At 32.5% G+C, this 25618-nt stretch overlaps 1 protein-coding gene across 29 annotated transcripts in view; it reads right to left on the reverse strand.

Annotated features, from left to right (window-relative positions):
• Positions 1-3881: 3881 nt before the first annotated feature.
• LOC145259864 (cytoplasmic dynein 1 intermediate chain 2-like) overlaps positions 3882-25618 on the reverse strand; it is a 227664-nt gene continuing 205927 nt past the window's right edge. For all 29 annotated transcript variants that reach the window (XM_080117741.1, XM_080117738.1, XM_080117730.1 and 26 more), the window contains 4 exons: positions 23668-23812; positions 20948-21088; positions 6037-6162; positions 3882-4795 (listed from right to left, as the gene is read on the reverse strand). In XM_080117741.1, the coding sequence (XP_079973867.1) occupies positions 4667-4795; positions 6037-6162; positions 20948-21088; positions 23668-23812 (541 nt within the window). In that variant the 3' untranslated portion in view covers positions 3882-4666. The remainder of the gene's footprint in view (positions 4796-6036; positions 6163-20947; positions 21089-23667; positions 23813-25618) is intronic.

Consider the following 25618-nt stretch of genomic DNA (forward strand, 5'->3'; position numbering starts at 1 on the left):
ACGTTCATTTTGTGCATTTTACATAATTTCTTTTTTAAATTTCTAACATGGAACAAAGATAAATTAAAACAAATTCTGAATTGTTTGACGTCATTGTGTTTACCTATTATTTAATTTCCAAGTTTCTTTGTGCAATCTTTTGAAAGGAATCATTTTTTTGCTGTGTTATCTGTTAAATTCATCAAAAGACAAACAAGAAATGAACTTCAGTGTATGACGAGAATCATTAACCAAACAGATTCCATATTTGGCCATTTAGTTAAAATTGATAGTGAAAAAGGATTTGAATAACAGATGATATCAAGAAAAAGTGGAAAGGATGTCACAAAGAAGCAGAAAACAGATAAACATAATAATCATCTATGATAACATTTATTTGTTGTATTTCAGCATCATATATATGTATGTAGCTAGTGGGAACAATATCATCCTCCATTCTCACTGAGACAGCAGTAGAGAAACATGGAGGTGATTGTTTCTTGTTTTCTTTCTAACTCGTACATCCAATTGATTAGATGTGCAGGTGCAAAAACTCTGCCTGAACGCAATTTAACAAAAAAAATTACAGAAAAATTGAAGATAACAAAAAACGCAAATGAAACTTTATTCAATTAGTTCTTGGAGAGATCCCTAGATATGGGAGTTGGTGAAAGGAAGAGGCTCGAAATTTAGAAAATATTTTCTCCTCTCCCACTGTATTGCTGCAGAGATTATTAGCACTAATAACTGAACACTGCACATACTAAAAGGAAGAGACTCAAAGGTTGTGAAAGCAGAGAAAGTTGACATTACGACTAGACTTGTATTAAAAAAAAAAAACAAAAAAAAAAACTTGTTACCTCCATTTTCACAACCTTAAATTATTATGCACCCCCTTTCTTGCATTCAATTTTGAACAAACCTCAATACATTGCTTAGAACTGAAGACCCTTTTAACAGAATATATTGAGTGAATAAAGAAGTCACATTTGATTGCAGATGATAGAAATCAATGCCAAGAAAAATTAAAAAAAAAAAAAAAAAAAAAGGTTCATTTTAAGAAATTATCTCAAGATTTGCTTTCAACTAAACAGCAAAAAATCTAACAAAATCTGTAAACATTCAGAGAATAGAATTATTTTTACACAACCGGAGGTTATCAACAGAAAATGTAAATCCTCTTCACAAGTCGTGTTGATCATAAAATAATCGCAACCTTTTGTTCTAAATATTTTGTTGGGAATATATGAAACATTGTTATGCAATGATTTTATTGAATTTATCATTCCACTTTTAAATTCTAACATTACGTCTCTCATTAATTAGAGATGAAGGAAAAATGTTTACTTAGGAAACAGTAAACTAAACATGAATGCATCCTTTTTCTTTTAGGGGCTTTTTTTTTTCTTTATGCTCATCATCAATTTATTCAACATCTTTTTTTTTTCATTGTTTTTCTTCAGATTAATTTCCTCATAGTTGTTACTTATCAAACTGTTTTATTTGATTTACCCTTTGCATTTTTCATTGACAGTGACGTCTTCTCATGTTCAACTATGACTTGTTAGTTATTTGAATACAGGGAAAGCATCACTGCAGATGAAAAGTACATTGAAACAGTCAAAAAATAAATAGCAATCATGAGGGAAAGTGATAAATCTTATGAAAATGTAAACAAAAAATATTGAAGTGCTGAGAATTTAATTCTCATTTTACTCCCTTTACATGTGCTTTCAAGCTAATAGACATAAGTGCCCCCCCTTCTTTGTTTAAAACCAAGTAATTATGACTAAGTCAAGGAGATAGCTATAATAGGCCTGGTAACCATACAACTTGTGCCAACAATGGTGGGAGGGTGACATTTACTGACTTGAATTATTGACCTAATATGCAAATATACAAGGAAAGAATGGAGCTAACCTACTCTTCTACTGTTAAATAACTAAATGCACTAAAATTACTTGATTAACCAGAAATTAGAAACATTTTAAATGAAATTGCAGAAATAAGGAGTCAATTTGTTTTTAAAACCAGAGAACCTATAATTTTACAATACAATCTGAAAGTTCAATATTTTACAAAATCCCCCATTCAGAAAATCTAATTTTAATGTCTGCAAATTTTATTTTCTGATTTTTATCACATTTACAGGTGTTTGCTTTTGTTTCATAAAAAATAAAATAATTATTCTTGTACTATGATGAGAGAATCATGCCCACTTCTGGTCAAGGCTCTTAACTGCATGATTGTCAGGCATTAAGCCAGTACTTTATAAGAAGAGTCAGATCATTACTTTGTTCAGTCTTATCACAGATGCCCATCCACACATTTTTTTTTTGTAAAGTTTTTTTTTTTAGTGATGAATCAAAAAAAAAAAATAGCACATCAAGTGTTAATCTTCCGTTGTTTAAGTGTTCTTTTTTTTTTCTTCTGACAAGAGAAAAAAACCCAAAAGATTTTATATTGCTTGCTTTTTAAAAGCAAGCAATATTTAAAGCCAACTAACCAACTGTGCAATATCCCCCTTCCTCTAATTGTCAGCCTTGATCAAGAAGGGTGGATGGGTGGGGGGTGGGGCGCTAATATTTATGTCCAAAATATAAAAATGCTGGTGTGAACAAAAGATTTTACAATTTGTTTCATAACCAAAAGGTGAGAAAGAGGAGCAAAAACACTTTGGTCAACAAAAGAAAATAAGTTTTATATTGACAATTTGGTAGAAGGAAATATATGAACAAATAAAAGTCATAATAATTTTAGTATTATAATTTTTTATATCTAAAGTATAAAATGAAATATATTAGAGCCACACACTTTTCATTCTTTTCAGAATTTTATTAAAGGCAAAAATGAGAATTTGGCAGAATTTCAGAAAAAAGACTATATTTTGTTAGGGGAGAATTATATTTTAATTTTTTCTTTTTTTTGTTGATTACCATGTTTAGAGAATGATTATCGAAAAAGAATTTTTCAAAAAAAATTATTGGAGGGGGAGGGGGTTATAATCAGTGTAACTGAAATCCCTAATTGCTTGGTCCATTCTGATGGATTTCAGTTAAACATAGTAATCAGCAATCTGCAATAACAAAATAACCATGTAACCTTAAATCTGAAGCTCTGAATATTATGGTTCAGACAAGAAAAAAATGTAATCTTTGTTTTTTTTGCATTTATTGCTTGAACCGACTTTTTTCCCATCTTTAAGAATTTCGTAATTTCTTGGTCCTTTGCATTTAATTGCTAACTAGTCATACTTTCTTGGTTTGCATCATAACATTTTCTGATTTTGCCTTTTGATGAAGTTCTGAAGAGCACAATATGCATCAGACATTTTCGATAATTGTTGAATTCTCATGAAGTATCCACAAATAAAAACAAACCTAAGCATTTTGAAAATAAAGTATCCACAAATAAAAACAAACCTAAGCATTTTGAAAATAAAGTATCCACAAATAAAAACAAACCTAAGCATTTTGAAAATAAAGTATCCACAAATAAAAACAAACCTAAGCATTTTGAAAAAAATCAAAACAATAAAAAACAAAAATCTTAAAAAAATACTTTTTCTGTATGAAAGAGATATGCCTCTTAGCTGTTACATAAAAATTACAAAAGTAATTTCTAGATTACTATCCTCACACTCAGTTGGGGACGATAGGAAATTAGATACTACATAGTTGAAGTGGGAACATTCATGTGAATTGCAGATTTAGAAGCTGCAACATGCACAATTCTGCAAGACTAAAAAACACTAAGTAAAGCTAACCAACATACATATTGGTGACAGATTTTCCATTCATTCTCATCGATTTCCAATTTTAGGCATTTTACAAAAAAAAAAAAAAAAACTATTTTTATGACTAATAAGAAAGCAATTAAAAAAATATATAAAAAGTCAAATATTCATTTAGCAAAATAAAGAAATGATGCATTTATTATTATAACAGAAGAGCAAATAAGAGGAAATATAATAATAAAAGGGAGGAACAATAAAAAAAAAAAAAAAAAAATTAAAAAAAAGGAGATGATGACATGGTTAATGGCTTTCGGATACAGCAATGAAAATCAGAAAAACTGTTGCAACAGTCAACCATTCTGAAATGTCATCAACAAGGTGAGTGAGGAAGACAGAACCCGACAGAATAACTGTTGTTTTCCAATGCCATAAGATCACACGACATTCATGGACAAACTTGGCAGAAATTCTCTTAAAACAAGCAAAAAGGCTCGCCCAAACAAGAAAAGAGTTTGTTGAGCTTGTGCAGAAAAATTCAAAGAGTTTTACTGAAAACAAATTTGTTTTATTTTTACTCCTTTCTTCTCATATAGAAAGTGAAAACTACAACCCTCGCCTTTGGTGTGAATGGCAGAGCAGAAAAGCTTTTGTAAATAACCAGCAAAAAACAAAAGGGCTTTTTTGTAAGGTTTCATTAGAAGCACCGCAATAGCTACAAGGTTTTCTTTTCTTTTCACATTGACAAGGCAGCCGGTACTGACCACATATGAAGGACTTTTAACCCCCCACCACCACCACATGGTTGCTAAATAATAGATTCTTTTTTTTATTTCTCCGATTCTATTCATTGATAAGTTCGGACAATTTATGGGAAAGGGGAAGAGTGAGACAAAAAAAAGTTACAAATTTCAAAATGACCATAGAGCAGGCAGCAATGATGGTTTTGAGATTTTACCGAAGAGGAATTGACATGGATCCAATAAATGAAGAATCCTCTTCACGCTCAGCAGCATGAGTTTTAAGTTCTTGGAGAGTATGCCGGAAGCGAGACCATTCGTCACTTTTAGGATTAGCAATATGCTGCAATATTAAAAATATAAGAGTAAAAACAAAAAATATTGAAGAGTTGAAAATTTATCATTTTAACAAGTTACTAATTTTTTTTTCTCCTTATAGTAATTTATAAAATATATATGGCGACTAAGCTACACTGAATATTCTGCGTTTCATCCACTGTAGGATTCGATCTTTAATATAAAGCTGAATGTTTGTGTGTGTGTGTGTGTGTGTGTGTGTGGTCACGAATAGGCTCCTATATGGTTGACTATTTAAAAAAACTGATTACATATAATGATAGATGTATCGAGACACAGGAATGTTTGATCTGGCAGAATGGTGGTTCATTAAAATTGTGGGGTCTGCGTTTGTACCTGGTCCATGAAGTATGGAAATAAAAAATTGTAAAATTAAAAAAAATGTTTATAAATGTTTTTGATATAGATGTACATAATACTTTGATAAGTGTGTTGTAACTTAAATAGGGATGGTATAATAAAATTGTGGGGTCTGCGTTCGCGCCTGGCTTCCATAGAATGGAAATAGGCACAAACTTTAATAAAGACTTTTCATATCGCTCTGCGTAAGTATACTTTGATAATTATGTTTCAGTTTGAAGAAATATGGTATAATAAAATTATGAGGTGTTTGTTCGCACCTGACCTCCATAGAATGGAAATATGTCACAAAGTTTAACAAGGTTTCTTAATATAGATCCACAGAATATTGTGATAAGTGTTTCAGTGTGAAAAGGTCTGGTATAATAAATTATGGGGTTTATCTATTTTATTTTTACTTTCATCATATTTTGCTTTAGTTTTGATACCCCCAAATTTAACCCAAATTTACAACCCTTCCTTTTCATAACCTGGTCTTCTTCTGTCAAATAACTTTTGAAAGCATATTCAATGCAAAAATTTATAGTGAGGAAAAGCTACACAATATCTAACTTTCCCAAAATTGCAGCAGACATTAGACAACCTCCATGAACACTGATTAGAATTTAAACTCCCAATATTTTTTTTCAATACTTTCAAAAATATTACTAAATATTTCAATAAGCAAAGAAATATTCAAAATTTACTTAAAATAATAATTATGTATTCTTTTTTTTTTTGGGGGGGGGGTCTAAATTTTTGAGTATGTTCATAAAATATTTTTTAAGCTTTATCTGTACCAATTCAATTAAAGTGTATAAATAATTGATTATATTTATTAAATTAGAATTACTAAAATAAAAATATTTCATAAAGTCATTTACTTACCTCTCCAACATCACACATATGAATACGTCCATTGTCATCCCCAGCAGCAATGAGATGGCCACTTTGATGCCAACTGCACCGATTCAAAGCAACATTGCTATCCACGATAGCAGTAGCCGATGGAACCTTACAGAGAAAGGAAAAGACAAAGAGTGTTTAAAAAAAATAATTTATAACGAAAAACATTAAGTTTTTTGGGTTGTAAATAACAAAATTTGGTTTTATTTTCAAAAAAGGAGAAAATTTCAAAATTTTATTAAATGAACTTGTGTAAAATCCGAGTATAAAATAGACAAAGTAACTACACAAATTTCATTAAAATCCAAATCCTTTATAATTTTGAAATTCCTAAAAACAATTTATCAATGTTTCTTGCCTTTTTTTTTTTTTTTTTTTTTTTTTTTTAAATATAGTAAATAGAGAATCTACATCCAGGTTGAACACACTTTAATAACTGTAAGAGGTCAAACCCTTGAATACTTTATTATAATTGTTAAAATATTATAATGGGACAAAAAGAAATTGACTTTTGGGGTTGAGAAACGTGTCAATGTTAGTTTTTTGTTTTTTTAAATGATAAAAATTTGTTGTAATTTTCTGAAATTATGTAATTTAATTATGGTTTAAAACATTACAAAGATATTAAAAATATGTTTGAACTGGAGATGGTTTCCAACTACTTTTTAAAGTATATATAATTTATAACAAGATCCATACGGGGAAAATTGAAAACATTTCTGCTTCCATTTCTGTGCCTCATAAGTATTTTGAATTGAATGTTTAACTATCAATAAATATTAATTATTGTGTTCTTTTATTTATAAATAATTAAAACTTAGTAATTTCATAAGAAAGAGCATCATCATAACATGTATATAGAGACAAAGAGTTTTCATGAAAGGGAGGGGGTAAATAATAGTGTCTGTGCATAAATGCCAGAAGGAAGGTACTATTTCATAGAATGAATATATCTGAATGTGAAGTCATTTTTTTTTATATATCATCATTATTATTTATTTTTTTTTAATTGGAATACATTATTGAGATGAGTATTATTTATATTAATTTATTTATTGCCGACTATTATCCTCATCTTTTTTAGTTGTTGTTTCACGACGTTTCGGCCAACTATTACTCTGGCCTTTGTCAGGTGGTAACCACGACAGATAGGAACTTCAAATCTCCTAACTGCATTCTCAGCAATCACTGCCATCCATAGTCGTCAACAACTGGCAGTGATTGCTGAGAATGCAGTTAGGAAATTTGAAGTTCCTATCCGTTGCGGTTACAACCTGACGAAGGCCAGAGGAATCATTTTTTTAATATGATTTTTAAGACAAGCCCTCAAGTCAAAATACTACCTGTATAAACATTGGTGACTCAACTGCTTTGACAATAAACCTGTTTGATATGCTACTTTCTCGTGCAACATCGTCTTTATGCTGGACTAAAAGGTTTATGGAAGCAGACTGTTTATTTGCTTTGTTGTATGGCATATCAACTACTTTTGGGTCATTTAATGCCGAAATATGTGTGTTTGCTGTTGGTTAGTTGTTTTTTGGTCTTGCTATATTTTGTATATTTTAATCTCTTTCAAGAATTCAATAAGTTTTTCTGTGTCGATTTTGTTAAATATCTCCTTTAGACTATTCTCTTGGTAATGCTTTATTTGTGCCTGTTTAAAGTCCACAGAGCCCGTCAATATATGATGTACTGTGTAGGGTTTCTGACATGTTATGCAAATAGGCATCTCTTCTCATTTTGGTAGATGTGAGTGAGTGACAGGAGTCTGACATATTCGTAGTCTAGTTATTACTACCTTTTCTTTTCATCTTTTTTTTTTATTTCTTATTCCGATGTTTGGTGTTACTTTGAATAGTTTATTCTCTGTGCGCTCTAATGTTCTTGCCATTTTCTATATATGTATATTGGGTTTTAGGTCTGTATAAGGGATTGTTCCCATTGTATGGTTTGTTGAAGTGACTCTTATGCTACTTTATCCACTTTTTCGTTGATGTAGATGCCGATGCGGCTTGGAATCCTGCAGAAGATTTATTTATTCATTGTTATGGTGTTTATTTTATTTAAGAGATTTGTAATAAGGGGATTCTTAATTCATTTTCTTACAGCGGAGTGAGAGGAGTACCGATAGAAAATCTGTGAAGATGAGATATTTTTTTATGGTTATCAGTTATTATATCTAGCGCCAAGTCAATGGCAGACACCTCTGCACTAAACACAGAAGCGTCATCTGGGAGTCTTTTCTTTAATTTTTTATTTTTATGGATGGCTGCACATCCTACCCTGTCTCCATCCTTTGATCCAGTTGTGTAGATTTGTGAGTATTCTTTATATTTGATTTTGAATATTAAGCAGTTCTTCATGTAAGGTTGAGGAATGTGTTTTTCTTTTAGAATATTTACCCAATTTTAGTATTATGGATGATTGTTCAACCGTCCAAAGTGAGGTTTCCAGTTAGGGTTGTATAGTTTCTTTAGTGATTGATTCTCCGATTTTATTGGGTAAATTTCTGATTTCCTTTATTTTGTCTCTATGCTGGGTTATCCATTTCTAATTTTTATTTGGCTGTTAAGATTTATTTTTAGTTCAAAATAACAGGGATACCTGGCGTTGTCCGGGTGTGTGTGGAAGTTTAGTAAGGAACCCCGGGAGGTGGTAGTAGCTAGGGGTTAATCAAAATAACAGTTGGCAATTTGGGTGGAGAGAGGTGTTGTTAAAAAAAAAAAAAAAGGTGGTAGTAGGCAGGCAGGCTCGAACCTGTAACGTGAAGGAGGAAAAGAAAACAAAAAAAAATGTAACGTCTTGGCCGATACGTCCATGGCGCAAACAAAAGTTGAGAGCATTAAAATTAAGCGTAGTCAATCCAACAGAGACGATGGTTTGTGAAAATGTTGGTGAAAAAAAACGACTCCTTATACAAAACGGCCCAGTTGAGGGTGAAGGAATAAATGTTTTTGGTCAATTTTTCGATATTTGTCGTCTGAAGGATCAAGCTTGAAAACGATATCTGGATCCGTCGCATGTTTTGAAAGTTTTTGCGAGTCTTTTATACATTAGATAAAAAGGATTTCAATTCTTCAAGTATGTTTTTTAGTTCTTTTGTTATGTTTGGGGTTCCTGGAGGGTTAGGTTTAGACCATTATAATTGTGCATTTTGTTTGCTTGTTGGGTTATTGTGGCATCTGTGCTTTTGGTGTAATTTGTTAATTCTTTACATGCTTCTTGGAATCTTATGTCTTTTTGGTATTTGATTGTCAGGATGTCTTTCTCTTGTATATTTTGCAATTTTTTTAGCGAGAGGGTGATTTTCTAGGCAGTTTATACTTTTGGTTCCATTAGGACAGTCTTCTTTGTACTTCGGGTCTTTTTGACTGCAATTTCCACATGTTTGATTTCTTTGACAAACTTTTGGCATTCATAGCATTGTAGTGGGTTCAGAATGTACTGTTCTACTTTGGTTCTGTCATAACCTATATTGATCTGATATTTGAGGAGAGTTAAATGTTAATATGTGTTTGTATATATTACCTCTCCAGCTTTCCTAATTATGATTCTTCTGTGCTTTTCTTGGCTTTTCAGTTGTGCATACAAAGATTTGTCGCTACAAACTACAAAAACTACATAAAACAAGCAAGTTTATAAATTATAATAATTTAATGTTTGGTGCTTGTTTCATGTATTTTTTGTAGTTTAATAATGTTTTAGTCTGTTTTTTATTTTGTACTTTTATCAATATTGTTCTGTTTAAAATATTTTTGACATTTTTGGCTGTTATTTTGATTGATATGTTTTTTTTTATAAGGAAGGGCAACATTCTAGTTCATCAGAAGTAGCCTCCAACACAATGAAGTATGGAAAGGCTTTATCTTCGTTGTCATTGTCTGAGTCCATCTCAGACTCTATATGCAGTCTCTTGGTTGTCTTTCTATTCATAAGGTTAGAAGGTTCATCAGTCATGCTGCTTTCCACCTTCCTTGGAGTCCCTCATGGGAAGAAAAACAAGGGGGTAAATCCCAGTTCTCCAGGACTATATAGCTGGTATACTCAAATGTGATTCCAAGCATTAATAATATGTAGTTATTGCCCACGCAAGTATGGGGTTTTCCTATATTTTTTATTACTCCTGTCAGTTGCCTTTGTCCCAACTTGATTGACCCTTCAGCCGCAGCTTATTAAATTAGTTTGTTGTTTGTCTGTGGTGAGTGTAAGTGCTGTTTTTTTTTTTTTTATTATTTGGTTTGTCTGAATAATGCTACTCATTGATTGATTGGATCGGGTCTCTCCAAGCCCCCATCTAGCATAGTAAGGGCCAAAGTGGGGTGCTATAATACCATGTCATTATTATGTCCTAAACATATTCTGCTCAACCACCAGAATCCTGTTCTTAGTATATTACAGGTCGCTATCTACGGTCAACAAGTGGCGCTATTGAGGGATTTTTATCCTCTAAAGGACAGCAGTTGGTATATTCAGTTAGGCCGAAAATAATCTATAAAGGTTTTGAGTTTTTTGTATCTTCATATATATCATATACCATATCTTCATACATAATATTTGATTTGATTGTTTTATTTGATGGCATATCAACTATTTTTAAGATATTGATGTTGGGACCTGCCATTTTGGCAAATATTTTTGTGTTTCAAGTTCTTTATATTTTCAGATATTCCTTCCTGGTGCCTGTCTTAGTTGTCCTACTCCACAGCACATCAACCCTTTTGGAATACTTTTTTGTAGAATCCATTTATTGTATCAAAGTTGTTGTTTCAAGTTGATCATACCCTCAAGAAAGTATACATCATGTTTGGTTTAGTTGTTTCACAGTACCTCAACTCTCTTTGAGTTATTCATGCTGAATTCAGCAACTTCGTAGAAAGCTCCTATCTTTCAAGTTTCCTATATCTTTCATCACTAGTTCGTAGTGATTGGTTTGGTTGTTTTATAGTGGATTCTGTTATTTTTATTCCTGTAAAGTGGTAAGGGTTATAACATTTATATTTAATGTGTTTTAAGTCAGGAAGCCAGTAGGGAAGTGTGAGAGGGAGAAAAGGAAAGAGGGAGGAGAGTGTTGTTTTTGATTTTTGCTTTGCAGAACAAATGTGTTAATGTATGGTGCATTTGTGCTAGGAAGCCAATATTCAGACAGCCTGATCTGGTAGCACCAGGCAGACTGGTTAAAATTTGGTTTGGTTAAACTTGTTTGTGTAGAGCGGCACCCGGAAAATGCACACAGGATTTGTTTGCATTAGAAAAAATAGTTTCATTCATCAAATTTGGATTAGTTTGTCTTCTTGACAGGTTTTGTTAATTTCACTCTATAAACTCAATTTTGGCTTTGATTACAACTTCAGAATTGGCTATAGACTTACATCTTTAAAAGCTTTGATAGGGTATGGCACAAAAGTTTACTCCACAAAATCTCCAGTTACAGTATAGCTGAAAATTTCTTTTCAATTATTAAATCATTTCTTTCTGATAGGTTCATAAGAGGAGTGGTTGATGGGCAGAAATCAGAAGCTCACAGCATTAATGTTGGAATCCTTCAGGGATCCATTCTGGGCCCTACCCTCTTCTTGATCTGCATCAATGATCTCCCAAATCACATCCTAAGATCATTCGTAGACAATTATGCTCACAACACTATCATCTATGCCAACACTTCAAAGGCCGTAAACGACCAAGTTTTCTCCGATTCTTTCTCCTCTGATCTTGATCACATGGTGCAATAGGGAAAGAGATGATTTTAATGCATCTAAAACCAACCTATTTTTACATCATCAACGCTCTGATCCCCGCCAATTGAAATGAATGGCTTTCATCTTGGGGAGGCTCCATGTTTTGACAAGCTTCTAGGTCTGACCTTTACTCTTGATCTGAGATGAAACATGTACATCAAATCTATTGCCAAGGCTGCTGGAAAAAATGGTGGGATCATTCTACCACTCCAGTAGATATCTCACTGCTGATGCAATTCTCTATCTGTATAAGAGCCAAGTATGTTCAAGGATGGAACACTCTTGCAACATCTGTTTTTATCTATGTCTAAACCTAAACGTACATTCCATGAACAAAGCTTCTTTCTTACAACTTCATGCCTGTGGAATTCTGTTCCGTTTTCCAGCTAACTACAATATGATAGTCTTCAAGTCCAACGTAAACAAGTTCTTGATGAACTGTCCCCTTAAATAATCCAATTTACCTAATTTTCACTACTAACGATTACTACGATTACATTTTCCTAATTTCTACTGTACACTCATTAACCCTTATCCTCAAGTGGCCTCCGGGCCATGATAAGTGGTGACTCCTTTGTAAAAAAAAAAATTTTTTTTAAATGTAGTAATCGGCATGCACCCTGAGAAATAATTGGGAGTAGCATGAAATTACCTTCACGGCTAACAATGTCAAAGGCAATAGTTATTGTTGGAAACTATTAGTTCTGCATAAATGTCAATTAATAGGCCGTCAGCCCAGTGTGAAAATTCTTACTTTTAATGAGATGTAAAAGGCGTGGGCATGATTTTTGGATATAATATGTATAAAATCATAAGACGGAAAAATATTTCACAAGCAAGATTTTGGTGCATTAATAAATAATTTTAATTTTAATGCATAAAAAATGCTAACTCTTAAGTTGTCTTCGTACAAAAAAGTAGCCAATCAGAATACTTCTTTTATTTACTCCTTACAATCAACCAATCACAATCATCGTAGCATGTGTCAAAAATTCAATATGGCTGCCTCCAGTGAAGAAGAAATGTTTGTAAACAAAGGCAAAAACGAGTGCATTATGTGCATATTTCCGATTAAAACATGGAATGTTAGATCTTTTTCAATGTTAAAAAATGGAGAGTTTTACATGGACCACAAGCAGAAATTGCGAAAAACCTCAACTTAAGCTGTGATTCAATGGCAATACCTCCTCATGTTGGGTTTCACCAAACTTGTTATGCACGTTTCACCGATTACCAGAAAATTGAAAGAATTAAGAAAAAACTAGAAAAGAAAACTGATAACGTTTTCGAAGGTAAGTTTTTAATAATTTTGATTTTTATTGATACACATTTTTAAAGAGATGCTTTTTTCTTATACCCCCCCTCTACTCTTTTAGGAAAGCACGTGTGAGCTGAACACCATGAAAAACTTGATGGTAGAAAAAAATGGATTTAAAGTAACATTTCGTATATAAATTTATTGAAAAATCATCCACCATTTCCTAGAGACTGTTGTTAATTTTTTTTTTACCATTAACCCTAAGTCTGAGTGGCAAAATTGTAAAATCACACATAATTGGCTAAAAAATGCACAGAATTTATCTCCAATAAAAAAAAAAAAAGGTCAACACCTCTAAATAATTTTAAAATATATTTTTTTTTTTTAGTGCCAAGTTTTTTGTGAATCCTCACTACAATCGATTAAAAACGTACAATCTTTTTTGGGGGGTGGGGGGCGATTTTGACGAGGGTGTTAATTTACATTAATATCTTCTGTTTCAAACAAACAATTGAAAATGTACATAAAAGTTGGCATCTGTTTTGGAAAATCTCACTTGTAAAGAAAACAAAAAACTAGAGTTTATTTCTATTTACTTGTCTCCCCACGAGGACATAGATACTAGATCGGGTTTTAATGTGGGTAAAATTGAGTTCATCAAAAAAGGCACTCTGGATTGGAACAAAAAATTAAAATTGCCTCAGTCTAGAAAGATTTCTCCTTTACAGACTTGGAACAGAAAAGATTACCTGTATTAACAGAACAAATGCTATACTTTGCTCTTAGCCAAAGGCTGTTACTATTTCGCAGTTTTTGTTTAGGACTATACAAAAATATATTAACCTTTTAATGAAATTGTCTGGATTTATGAAATAATGATTGGATATTTTTAATTTGAAGTTTTTCATATACTTTGTTATTTCAAATGCATATTAAATTCATGAATATATTTTTACAGGGTCCCTATCTCAAGAAAACATTGGTGCAACTACTGCCGAAAAAGATGAACCACTAGCTAAAAAAAGACGTGTTCTTCGTTCCAATTTTGATCGACCATCTTTACCAGCTAGATCAAAGCATATTTTGCCAGATGTCTGTATACTATGCCAGAAAGTAAAAACTAGTGTGCAAAGGACCTGGTAAAAGAAACAGGGAAAACTTGTAAGATGTTCGACAATAGAAGCTGCTAATTTAAAACGAGCTGCAGAAGAAAATGAAAATGAATCAGTCCTCATGCAAATAAGAAATGAAGATTGTGTGGCAATCGAAGTGAAATACCATAACTCCTGTTACCGTGACTTCACTCGATATTTAACCAAACCAACTAAAACCGAAAAGGCTGAGCAAACTTGATTTGCTAAAGCATTTGAGGTCTTTGCCAAATTAGTCCAAACACGAATTATTGAAAACAAGGAAATCATGAGACTAAAAAAATTGAAAGACTTGTTTGTCAAACAGATTAAAGAAACACATGGAGTTAATGCGGATTTATATAAAACGGGATATTTAAAACAAAGGTTAATTAAAAAATTCCCTCAACTATGCTTCATCACCCCTAAAATGAGATCACGAGGTGACATCGTGTATGTAAATGACATTACAGTGTCTTCTCTTGTAGAGGAAAAAAAAACAGTACTCCATGAGGAAACACGTACCACAACTACAAGTGAAACAGAATCGTCAGAAAATGACACAAACCAGCAAACAAGGCATGTACACTCAGATCCAAATTATTTAACTTGTACATAACTGCTATGGATCTGAGAAACATTATTAGACAAGTAAAACCTCCTTTGTTATGGCCACCAACAGCAGAAACATTAAATTTGCAGGAGGCTGAAAAGATGGTACCTCATATTGCATGGATAGTTGGGGCATCTGAAGATTTGTGCACAGAAAAAATCGTGGACACATCAGGTTAGAAGAGATGAGACTTTGTACATCACAAGAAGAAACTGATACACAGATTTATTTGCATGCTTCCTTTGCAGTCAGCACTAATACAGACAATCATTATGAGTCCTGATACTGATGTGTTTGTAATTGGAATTGCTTTACAAAATCTCATTCCAGCGCATTTATAATTCCAAACAGGGAGAGGAACAAATTTGTGAACAATAGACATCAGGATAATAAAAGACAGCATTGGAGATTCCATCAGCCAAGCCTTGATTGGTCTACATTGTTTTACCGGATGTGATAGTGTCAGTTCGTTTTATAGAAAGGGCAAAAAGAAAGCACTTAGTTTATTATTGAGAGAGAATGAGTTTTGTTATTCAGTGATCTTGGTAATGAAGTTTATGTCAAACCAGACACAGCAAAATTATTAGAAATGTTTGTTTGCAGGTTGTATGGCCTACAAAATGTCACAAGTGTTAATGAAACCAGATACAACATGTTTATATTCCAAAGAAAATTGAAAATCACAATGCCTCCAAATCAAGATGCCCTGAGTGAACACATCAAGCGAGCTAACTATCAAGCAGGTATGTTTTATAAATAATCTTAAATTTCCAATTATATGTAAAAATTAAGTATATGGAGTTTCATTGTTATTTGCTTATTAGAAAAGATAAAAATGATTCAATATTAATGTTCATTTCTTTCTTTTTTTCACGTGTCTATAAAAGGAGCCTCCATGCAAATCCCGATATACCATCCCCTGATTGTCATGGATGGAAGATAGAAAATGGAGATTTAGTAATCCATTGGATGAATCTTCTTCCTGCTCCAGACAGTTTAATGGATTTAATTAACTGCTCTGCCAAACGTAAAAGAAGTCAGTGTAAAGATGTAAACATTTGTACATGTCTACAAAACAGAGTCCCATGCACAGATATGTGCAAGTGTGCAAGAGATTCTTGTTATAAAATTAGAAATATTGGACAAGATGATGATGATGAAGTGGCATAATCAGTGATCAGTTTTAAATAAAAGCATATATGATCTTATTTACTAACATGTTGTTTAACTTTCATTAAAAAAATATCTTTTTTTTCCTTCAAACCTGTGTTATTATTCATAGATTCAAGAAATAAAAATACTCCAAGAAATATAGGTTAAATTTCTTTTGAATGAAAATTGACAAACATGGTATATTTTACCAAGTTGATGTGTATGAACCAGTTTTTAAAATGATACAAAATCGCAGATCTACCTCAGGTTAAAATGACCTTGCTACATACAAAATATAGCAATAAATTTGTATGACTAGTAATATTTTATTTTATTTTTTTTACATGGAAGTCACCACTTATCAAGGCCCGGAGGCCACTCAGGGATAAGAGTTATTGCGTGTACAGTAATCAGTGAGATAGTATTGGAGATTTGATAGTGTCTTACTTAAAGGGGCGGTTTGTCAGGAATTTGTTTATGTTGGACTTGAAGACATCCAAGTTGTAGTCAGGTGGGAAACAGGCAAATGGAAGAGAGTTCCACAGTCGTGCACTTCTGAGAAACGTTTGGATTTAGGCACAGATAAAGAGTGGGGAAAATTATTGACAGTAGTTTCAGCCAGACGGGTGTTTCTCGTGAAAGATTGGCGAGGGGGGACGAGAGATTGGAGCTCAGACGAGCACATTGGTAGAATATAAATGTCTCTATATGAGAAATATCAAAATGTAACAAAAATATATCTTTTTAGTTATACACAAAAAAAGATTGAAGTGGTATCAAATAAAAGCTTTTTTTGTAACAAATATTCCCTATTTTGAAGCATAATAAATATATTAAGTGCAATATTTCTATATTATATATATGAAGAATGTGCTAAACTAGATGTCTGTATGTTTATCGGTTTGGCTGCTACTAGTGTTTAAGCAAGTCATCATGTTCTATTTGAATGATTGTCGGCCATCTTTAAATATGGCCGCCGTTCTCATTAATGCGCAACATTTGTGCTTGTGAAAAAAAATATGATGTTCAGGAGTTTATTGGCATTCATTTGACACCATTTTTTCTTCCATCCCCAGCCAAGGTCACAGAATCAAAACTCTAGAGGGATTTTGACCTTTGGGTCCATAGCCTATGATTTACGCTGCTTGACACATATCAAGTCTGTGCAAATTATGGAAAAGCAACAAATAATCCAGTAACAGTTAAGTTGGTACGTATGCAGATTTTGAACCAGACATATCTAAGCGTCCGCTTGGCTTTGCCCAAGATTATGCAAAGTGTCTCCGATGATCAAATCTTAACAGTACAAAGCAGAAAATAGTAAAATAAATGGAAAATGTAGGAGAAAAAAAAAAAAAAAAGACTTACCGTAATTTTTCATTTAATGATTCATGGCAAGCATATATTTTATGCAGGGGAGGGGAAGATTTACTATAATCATTTTTTTTTTTTTTTTTTTAATAGATAATATTTAGCAAACAAGTTTTTTTGTTTTTGTTTCAAAACAAATGTATTTCTTTTTGGTCTTTCAAAGGTTTTTAAAAAGGTCCAAAGAAGTAAAAAATTTATAATTTTAAATATTTTTTTGTCAAAGAAAATTTTCAGAAAAAATTTATGCCACATCTGTTGCTTACAGAAACAGATTAATTTTTTATTTTGACAAAAAAAAAAAAATCTACTTCTTCGGGCGTCTGCAGTTGTTTGTTAATAAATTCATAGTGCTGTTAGTCACCATGTTTTTGATGTAACATCTAGCTCCCAATATTTATCTGAAAGTTAGCTTGATGTCACGCATTGTGATTGGCTGATAGTAGCAATACACATGAAAAAATTGAAATAGCTTAAAATATTTCAATATTGGTATACATAGAAAGAGCTTGAGGAGCTAAGGAAGAATCTTTTTAAATTTTTTAAATCTAATTAAAATTAAGGAAGTTATGACTATTTTTGTGCCTCACACGTTTGGATATTTTCCCTTCTTTAAGACCATATGTGTTTTGTCACATTTTTTACACTACTTTTTCAGTAAAAATGTCATATCTTTGTTAAAACACAAGATTAAGCAATGACATTTACCATATAAGTGTATTTTTGTACAAGGAATCAGAATATGCGACTAAAAATCTCCCAAAGTTCATGGTTTCCAAATAATCTGCAGTAAATGTGCATAAATATGCTGCAATTCCTTAAAAATGCCATGTATCCATAAACAGAAAAGAAGTTGGAGAACTCAAAGCTGAATTGTAATGTGCTTTATGTACAAAAAACTTGAATCTAAACATAGGATCATTTAAAAATGAATATATTGCAATATTTCTTTGGTATTATTGTAGATTAACACCTTCTGTTTAACTCCACCCAACCCCTTCTGACCACTCCTCCAAAATGTGATTCTACCTTTTTAGGCAATTATGTATGAAATGCCATGAAAAACTTTAATGAAAAGATAAATTATTTTAGAATTTAATGTAAAATAATTCCCCATTACAAGTCACTCTAGCGTTTTAGGGCAGTGAACTGTTTTTTTTTTTTTTTCTATGGGAGATAAATCCTGTATGCTTTTTGTCTTGTTAAGACAATTATGTGTGGTTTTAAGAGGGTTCCTATGCAATGAGAATATGAGGAGGGTTACCATTCAGACTTTGAATTAGTTGTAAGGCTAAGGAAAATTGTGTGAACATACTGAAGACTTGACAGAAACAAAAACAATATTAGAGGGGGGGGGCGGTTAGTTTCACAAAAATTTAATTTCAAATAAATATCTTACAGAAAGTTATATATATATATATATATATATATATATATATATATATATATAATTGTGTGTGTGTATTCGACAGGTAAATAAGTCAGCAAATGTTATATTTAGTTTTAATTTAATAAGAAACTGCGTTACGAAATTTCAAAGAAAATTCCATAAATTTGTTGATTTCTATTTTCGAGGTTGAAGGTGTTTATTCCATAGGCCGTTTATACTACACTGGAGCAAGTGGTAAAAATACCTTTCGCTTAATAAGTAGAAAAAAAATAACGGAGTTTGTATTACTATACACATAGATTCGAAAAAGTTATCAGAAAGCAAATACATAAATAAATGTTATCAAAGGCAAGATAAGTTACTTTTTTTACCTAACTGGATACGTTTTTAGTGTTTTTATTTAATGTAACATGTTTATTCAGTTCAAAACATACAGTGCTTACCGACGTATTGGAAAGTTAAAAATGGCGGCCGACTATCTCCTTCACACGGAAAATTTGGGAAAAGGAGTTAAAAATAAAAAACTAGACAAAATACTGTTAAAAACCTGCCGAATATATATTTGCCTATGTCACGGTAACATATATTGAGCAAGTTTCTAACAGTATTTTGTCTGTTTTTTTATTTATAATTCATTTTCCTAAACTTACCACTTCAAAGAAAGAGTCATCCGTCATTTTAAATTTTCGAATACATCGGTAAACACTGTATGTTTTTAGAGCTGAATAAACATGTTACAGTAAATATAAACACTAAAAACATATCCAGTTAGGTAGAAAAGTAACTTATCTGGCCTTTGATAACGTTTATTTGTTATATATTTGTTTTTTGACAACTTTTTCAAATCTATGTGTACAGTAATACAAACGAGATTTTCATACATCATTTGATTTTGAAAAAACATTTGTAGCTGTTCGCTGTACAACATTGTTTTAATTCGCTGTTCAAAACTAATGCAATGAATAAAAGTGCATGCAAGCTATATATCTACAAAAGTTTGTTTTGTTTTTTTAACCATGTTTTTAAATTTGACCAGAAATGTGAGAAATTATAATGGATTCATAAGCCGAATTGGTTGGGATTGTTGTTATTATACATTCTGAAGACCGAATAGTTCTAAACTAATGTTATTTTGATAACAAAATAGCTCTAATTAAACATATCAGAACATTTATTTTCATATTTTCATGTTTTTCTTAATTCGTTTGTGAATAAAAATTAAAGAACGCGTGTTGTTTATACTGTGCTATGACTAATACTACAACTGCTGCTCCTGCTGCTACTAATACTAACTTAATTTGACCACACTCAAGAAATAGAAACATTTTTCGGGTAGGTACTTTTAAATTATTATCAATTACCGTGTCCTACTCAACATAAAATAATACTTTTAATTGATAAAGATAGTAAAAATGATTTACTTACTAGTGGGTGTCCGATGAATTTTTTTTTCAAAATGTTCGATACTCGTCATATTAAAGTCTTATTTTTAACATGACAAAAAAAGAAATGGTCAAAAATATTTCGGACACTTGACAGTATTAAGATTAACACTTCTTCTGATTGGTTCTCAAATTTCATACCTAAATTCTTCATACAATCACGGTATGGGCCTTTAGAAATCAGAAGGGGTCATTACAAAACCTTACTGAAAACACCATTTTATGATGTTCACATTTTTATCACTTTATTTGCTTAAAACTCTTAAAATATATAATGTACATTGATATTTATTAATTCATTTGAAAGTATATTCATTTCCAAACAAAACAGTTGTAATTCGAAGACTTGAAGTGCTTTGGTTTTAAAAGATATGGCTTTTTTAGTAGAACTACCTTGAAATCTGTGATTATCCAAAGCGTTTTTTTCGCCTGTGTGTATTACTATTGATAGATGTCTTATGTCAGGTTACAGGCAAACTAGAGTGGTTGACATTGTTCCAGATAAATCCAAGAGGATGCTTATATACGTCTGGTTCAAAATCTACACAAGTAATGTCAAGTTTATTAATACATCCATTAAAAATGAAGTTTTCAATAAATGATAATTTTCTCACAATATTTTCTTATGTCACTTTATGAGGATGGGAAAGTGTAGTTCACACGTGAAAATATAAAGTATGATCATGTTTATTTTCAGTAAAAACTATACAAATATTAAAAAAACGTTGACAAAGTTGAAAATCAAAGAAAAAATAAAAAATAAAAGGTGAAGAGAAGATTTATTAATTTTGAAATAATTTACCTCCGTTTCATTGTTCAAGTGCCACAAATCTAATCTGCCCATTCCATCAACACTGGCAAAAAGTGCGGGATGAATTGGTGACCACTGCACATCATAGACGTATTCACTGTTATCTTCAAATGAGTGGATGTATTTCTGATCCTGGAAATAAAGGCACTATTTTATAGAAACAAGTTGTTTATTTAAAGCTTTAAAAGAAATTAGAGAAAAAAAAAATCAGAGATGTGAGTGGCCATCCAAAAAAGTTCTGCCTGCATACACATTAAGTTGAGAGAATGAGAGTCAGAAATTTTTGTAGGAGTTGTTTTTTTTTTTAATGTTTTTCTTTGGGGTCGTTTTTTAGGTAACTTGCCACCACTGATGACCACATGCCAACTAGTGACCTGACAAAAACACTGTAAGCAAAGATTATGTAACTGATGAGATGTAAGTGTGTATCAGGAAAAGCACATCGTAATTATATCAAATGTTAAAGTGAATTTCTAAGACTCGTTAAAAAAACTGAAATTTAATTGTATTTATTTTTCATATATTTTTTTTTTGAAATATTTCAGACGCACCAGCCCAAATGTGACAACAGTACTCTGTACATAGGTGAATGGTGGCCTTGTAGAGATACAGGATACTTTCAGACAAGTAGCTTTCTAGCATGGTAGAGAAAGCCCACCTTCTTTGCGTCAGCCTTAGCAATGCTCTCAATGTAACTGATTCGTTAAGGCACATGTTGTAGTTTGGAGAGAACTGGAGCAACCTCAGCAGAGCATTTTTTTTAATAGCACAGCCAGGATGAGATCAGGTCCACATGCTTTTGAGGTGTTTGGTTTTTTATGATAACATGTACTTAAGAAGTAGTGATTTTCAGATCATCTAGTGTACCATCTGTCCGCAAAGGAAAGGGAGTGGTTTGCTGGAGTTGGAGGTAAACCGACGGGCAAATATGTTAGCCTTCTCGGTTGCCGTGCAAACAACCTCATGATTATTGGATAGTGGGTGAATTGTCGATTGGGCATTATTTACTACACTGTTCTAGATTTTCCAGAAATCACGGTTTCCTAATTTCTGTGCTTCAATGCGTTTTCTGGTGGTTTCAGTATATTCTCTCTTAGCTTTCGCTATTTCTTTCTTACAATTATTTCTAGCTTCTATAAACTTTTGTCTGTTTGTACTAGACTTATGCAAGTTAAATCTCTGGTATGCATGCTGCCTTTGGGCAATGGCAGCTGCACAAGTAGAAGTAAACCATTGGGGAGAGTAGGGTTTGCTATAGAATTTCCGCGTGGGATTACCGTTTTGAACTATTCAGTGATCCCATTAGCGCACTGTTCAGCGGGAAGGAAAAAGATGTTTCTCCATGGAGTATCTCTGATGAGATCCCTGATGGCTTCCCAGTCAACCTTCTTATAATACCTTGTCGTTTTGAGCAATGGTTCTTCAGTTTTGGGTTGAGAATTTAGGTTGATTACTACTATCACAATGTGATCAGCATTCCCGAGTGGGCTATGGGCATTCATTACAGTCAGCGGGAACTGTGGTCAGAAATAGATCTAGTAGAAGCATGTGGATCTTGCTGATCTGGGAAAGGTGTCAGAGACATAACTCTCTGTGATAGGGAATGAGATATAGAGAAGCTATGTGTTATGCTACCAGCTGAATCTGTAAGTAGAGAATCCAAGCCAATTACTGTGGTGGACATTGAAGTCAACAAATACGTGGACGTATGCTAATATCGAGGGAGAGTGCTGTATCTATGCTGTCAGAGACTTGGTTGATTAGGGTACAGTCCTGGGTTGAGGGAGAGCGGTAGAGAAAATATGGGTAGCTGCTATTTTGCATGTTAAGTTTAAAGCACACATAAGATTAATTTTAAATGTTGGATAGAGATTCTGTGTTGAGTGAAAGGGAAATAAATCAATATCTTTATCACACCTTCTTTATTACTAATGCTTCAGTTATCAAGGCCAAAAGCCACAAGAATAGATAAAGGTTAATGAATATTATAAGGATTGAAAATGCTGAATGAAATATACAAAATTTCATTACTTATGAAGATGATTTATGATATGGATTTGGTTGATATTCAATTCATAGAAAACCAATGTTGCAATCTGCAAGGAAGCAGTCCCATGGTAATGGGTTCCACAGTTAGGAAGTTCTTGGAAAAAATTCTGTTTATGGAAATTTTGTTTAGTGGAGGAAAAAAGGAAAACATTTTTGCAGTGGTGGTAATAAGATGAGTTCTTGCTATGAACGTTTTACAAAGAAGAACCAGAGATTGAAGTTCAATCAAGCATTTTATAAAGAAACAACAATAAAGTACAGAATGACTAGCAATGTCTTCTGTGAGAAAGAGACTGGAGACCAGAAAAAAAATCATCCTCCACTAGATTGCAAAATTGATGCTGTACTCTGCCAAGAAAATAAAAGGTGCTTGCAGAAGTACCTTCTTAGTTGTGACAACAATACTCCATCTTAACTCTTAAAAAGATAGTTGAGTACTTTCTAGAGCAGTAGAATGATCCAACCATTTTCCCAACAGATTGAATGTAGATGTTCCATTTCAGATCTAGAGTGAAAATCAGTAGTAGGAGCTTATCAAAACTAGGAGCTTCCTAAAGGAGAAAACCATTCATTTTGATTGCGACAAAAGAAGAATCTGAGCATCTATGGTGAAAAAGAGAGAAGCATCGAGTTTTAGAAGTAAAAGTAAAAGCAAAACTTACGCGATTACTCCATAATTTGATCGTCCAGTCAAAAGATGAAGTGATAAAATATGGAGAGAAATCGATTTGTCCAGGGACAGTGTGACAATTGATTCCCGTGATAGGACCTTGGTGACCTTCAAAAGATTCTGTTATACCAGCTTTACTGTAAGACAATATGAAAAGTGAAATATACAATTAATTTGTCAAAAATTTGTGTTAGATCAATATGTTGATATATAAAAAAGCTTACTTAACAAGTGTGGTATTTATGATCATTAAAAGTACTACCTCCCCATCCCCCAAGAAAGCTTGATATCAGCTGTGTAGTTTTTTTTTTTTTTACTTTAGAAGTTCAATGTCTATTTGTTATATTTATTATAAGTAATCATATTGGGATTTTATTGTATTTTTATTTAAATTTTATTCAAATGGGATTAAAAATAATCTATTTTGTGACTGATGAGTGCATAGATAAATGTGTTTCAACAACTAACATTTTTGTGTATATTACAAACTCTTACTACGATTTTGATGTAAAGATTTATTGTACATATATTTCACTGAAATAGGTTATTTTCCAACATCTCAAACTAAATCGAATTGTGTAGATCAAGTCAGATTTTTGTGCAAAGTTGATTTGAAAAAAAAAAAAAAAAAAAAAAAAAAAATCAACTTTTGTGACAAAATCGATTACATTTTTGTAGCATTATTAGCTGATTTTTATGAACACACATTCTAAATGTTTTCAAGAAAAAAAGTAAACAACATATATTGAATATCTGATAGAAACATTTATTACTGAAAACTGAATGATGGACTTTGATAAAAGGTAAATACACATAAATTGCATGTTGCTTCACTATTGTTCAAACTTCAGGGCTTGACCTTCCATTTCTTGAAACTCTTGGCAGAGACATCTCTCTTCAGATTCCAACAGTAGTTAACCATCATAACTGTGTCCAAGCAACCCTGATACCTGATCTCCATCTCTTTCAGGTCCTGACGGAATCTTCCCCTGCTCATCACTCATTGAATCCAAGTTCTCAGGAAACCGGTCCATATATGAAAATAGTACATTTTGACGCTCATGTTGCAACCCAGGTTTCTGAAAGTAGTCAGCATGTTGTTGCATAGTTTTTGATTATTATTGTTGCCAAGAAAGTTCTTCACTACCAGAAAAAAATGTCTTCCACACTTCCAGTTCCATTTCGGTCATTGAGTTTTCAGACCCTGGGTCTCTAATGAGGTGCCGGATCTGAGGATCGTCAAAGATGCCAACTTTCAACTTCTCCATGATCAATCCTGGAAAAGCCTGGCACAAGTAAGGGCTGACATGACCGGCTGATTGATTGGAACAGGCCTCTTGGACCACCCGTCCTGCCCAGATAAGGGACAAAGCGGTGTGTTGGAAAGTGAAAGTGCTAAACCCTGACTTCCAAGTGCTTCAATCACCAAGATCCTGTCCTAAGGCATTACATGTTAAAGTTGGAGTTATCAAACTTGGTGGCCTTCTATGTATTTAGTTATGTCCCTTGTTTTGAGTGGATATTCAATATGGTGTCCAGTCAACAGTAACGCCTTTATCATACATCATGGATGTACTAAGTGAATTAACATTAGTAGCAGAATGTACTCATTCATGTGACAGACATTATATCTGTTCAACTTATGTTGAAACACAATTGAAAGAAAGCTAGCGTCATTTCCGAAACACCCATCTATTTTGCAGACTGAAGAAATGTACACCGAATTGAAACAAAACATAAGTATATGGCTTATCTTCACAGATTTACCTAAGGAAAAATAGGGCCCAGCAGTATTTTTGTCATTGCCATAAAACATGAGAATGTGTTCGACACTTAGACATCACAGATATTAGCTGAACTAATGGATTAAAAATAATTACAGACAAAGAAAACACAATGGCATAGATGTCATTCAAAGAATTTTACTCTTACAAAAAAGCTGC

The sequence above is a fragment of the Euprymna scolopes genome, chromosome 35 (assembly GCF_053919585.1).
Source record: "Euprymna scolopes isolate OS-2025 chromosome 35, ASM5391958v1, whole genome shotgun sequence".
In the NCBI taxonomy this organism is placed as follows: Eukaryota; Metazoa; Mollusca; class Cephalopoda; order Sepiida; family Sepiolidae; genus Euprymna; species Euprymna scolopes.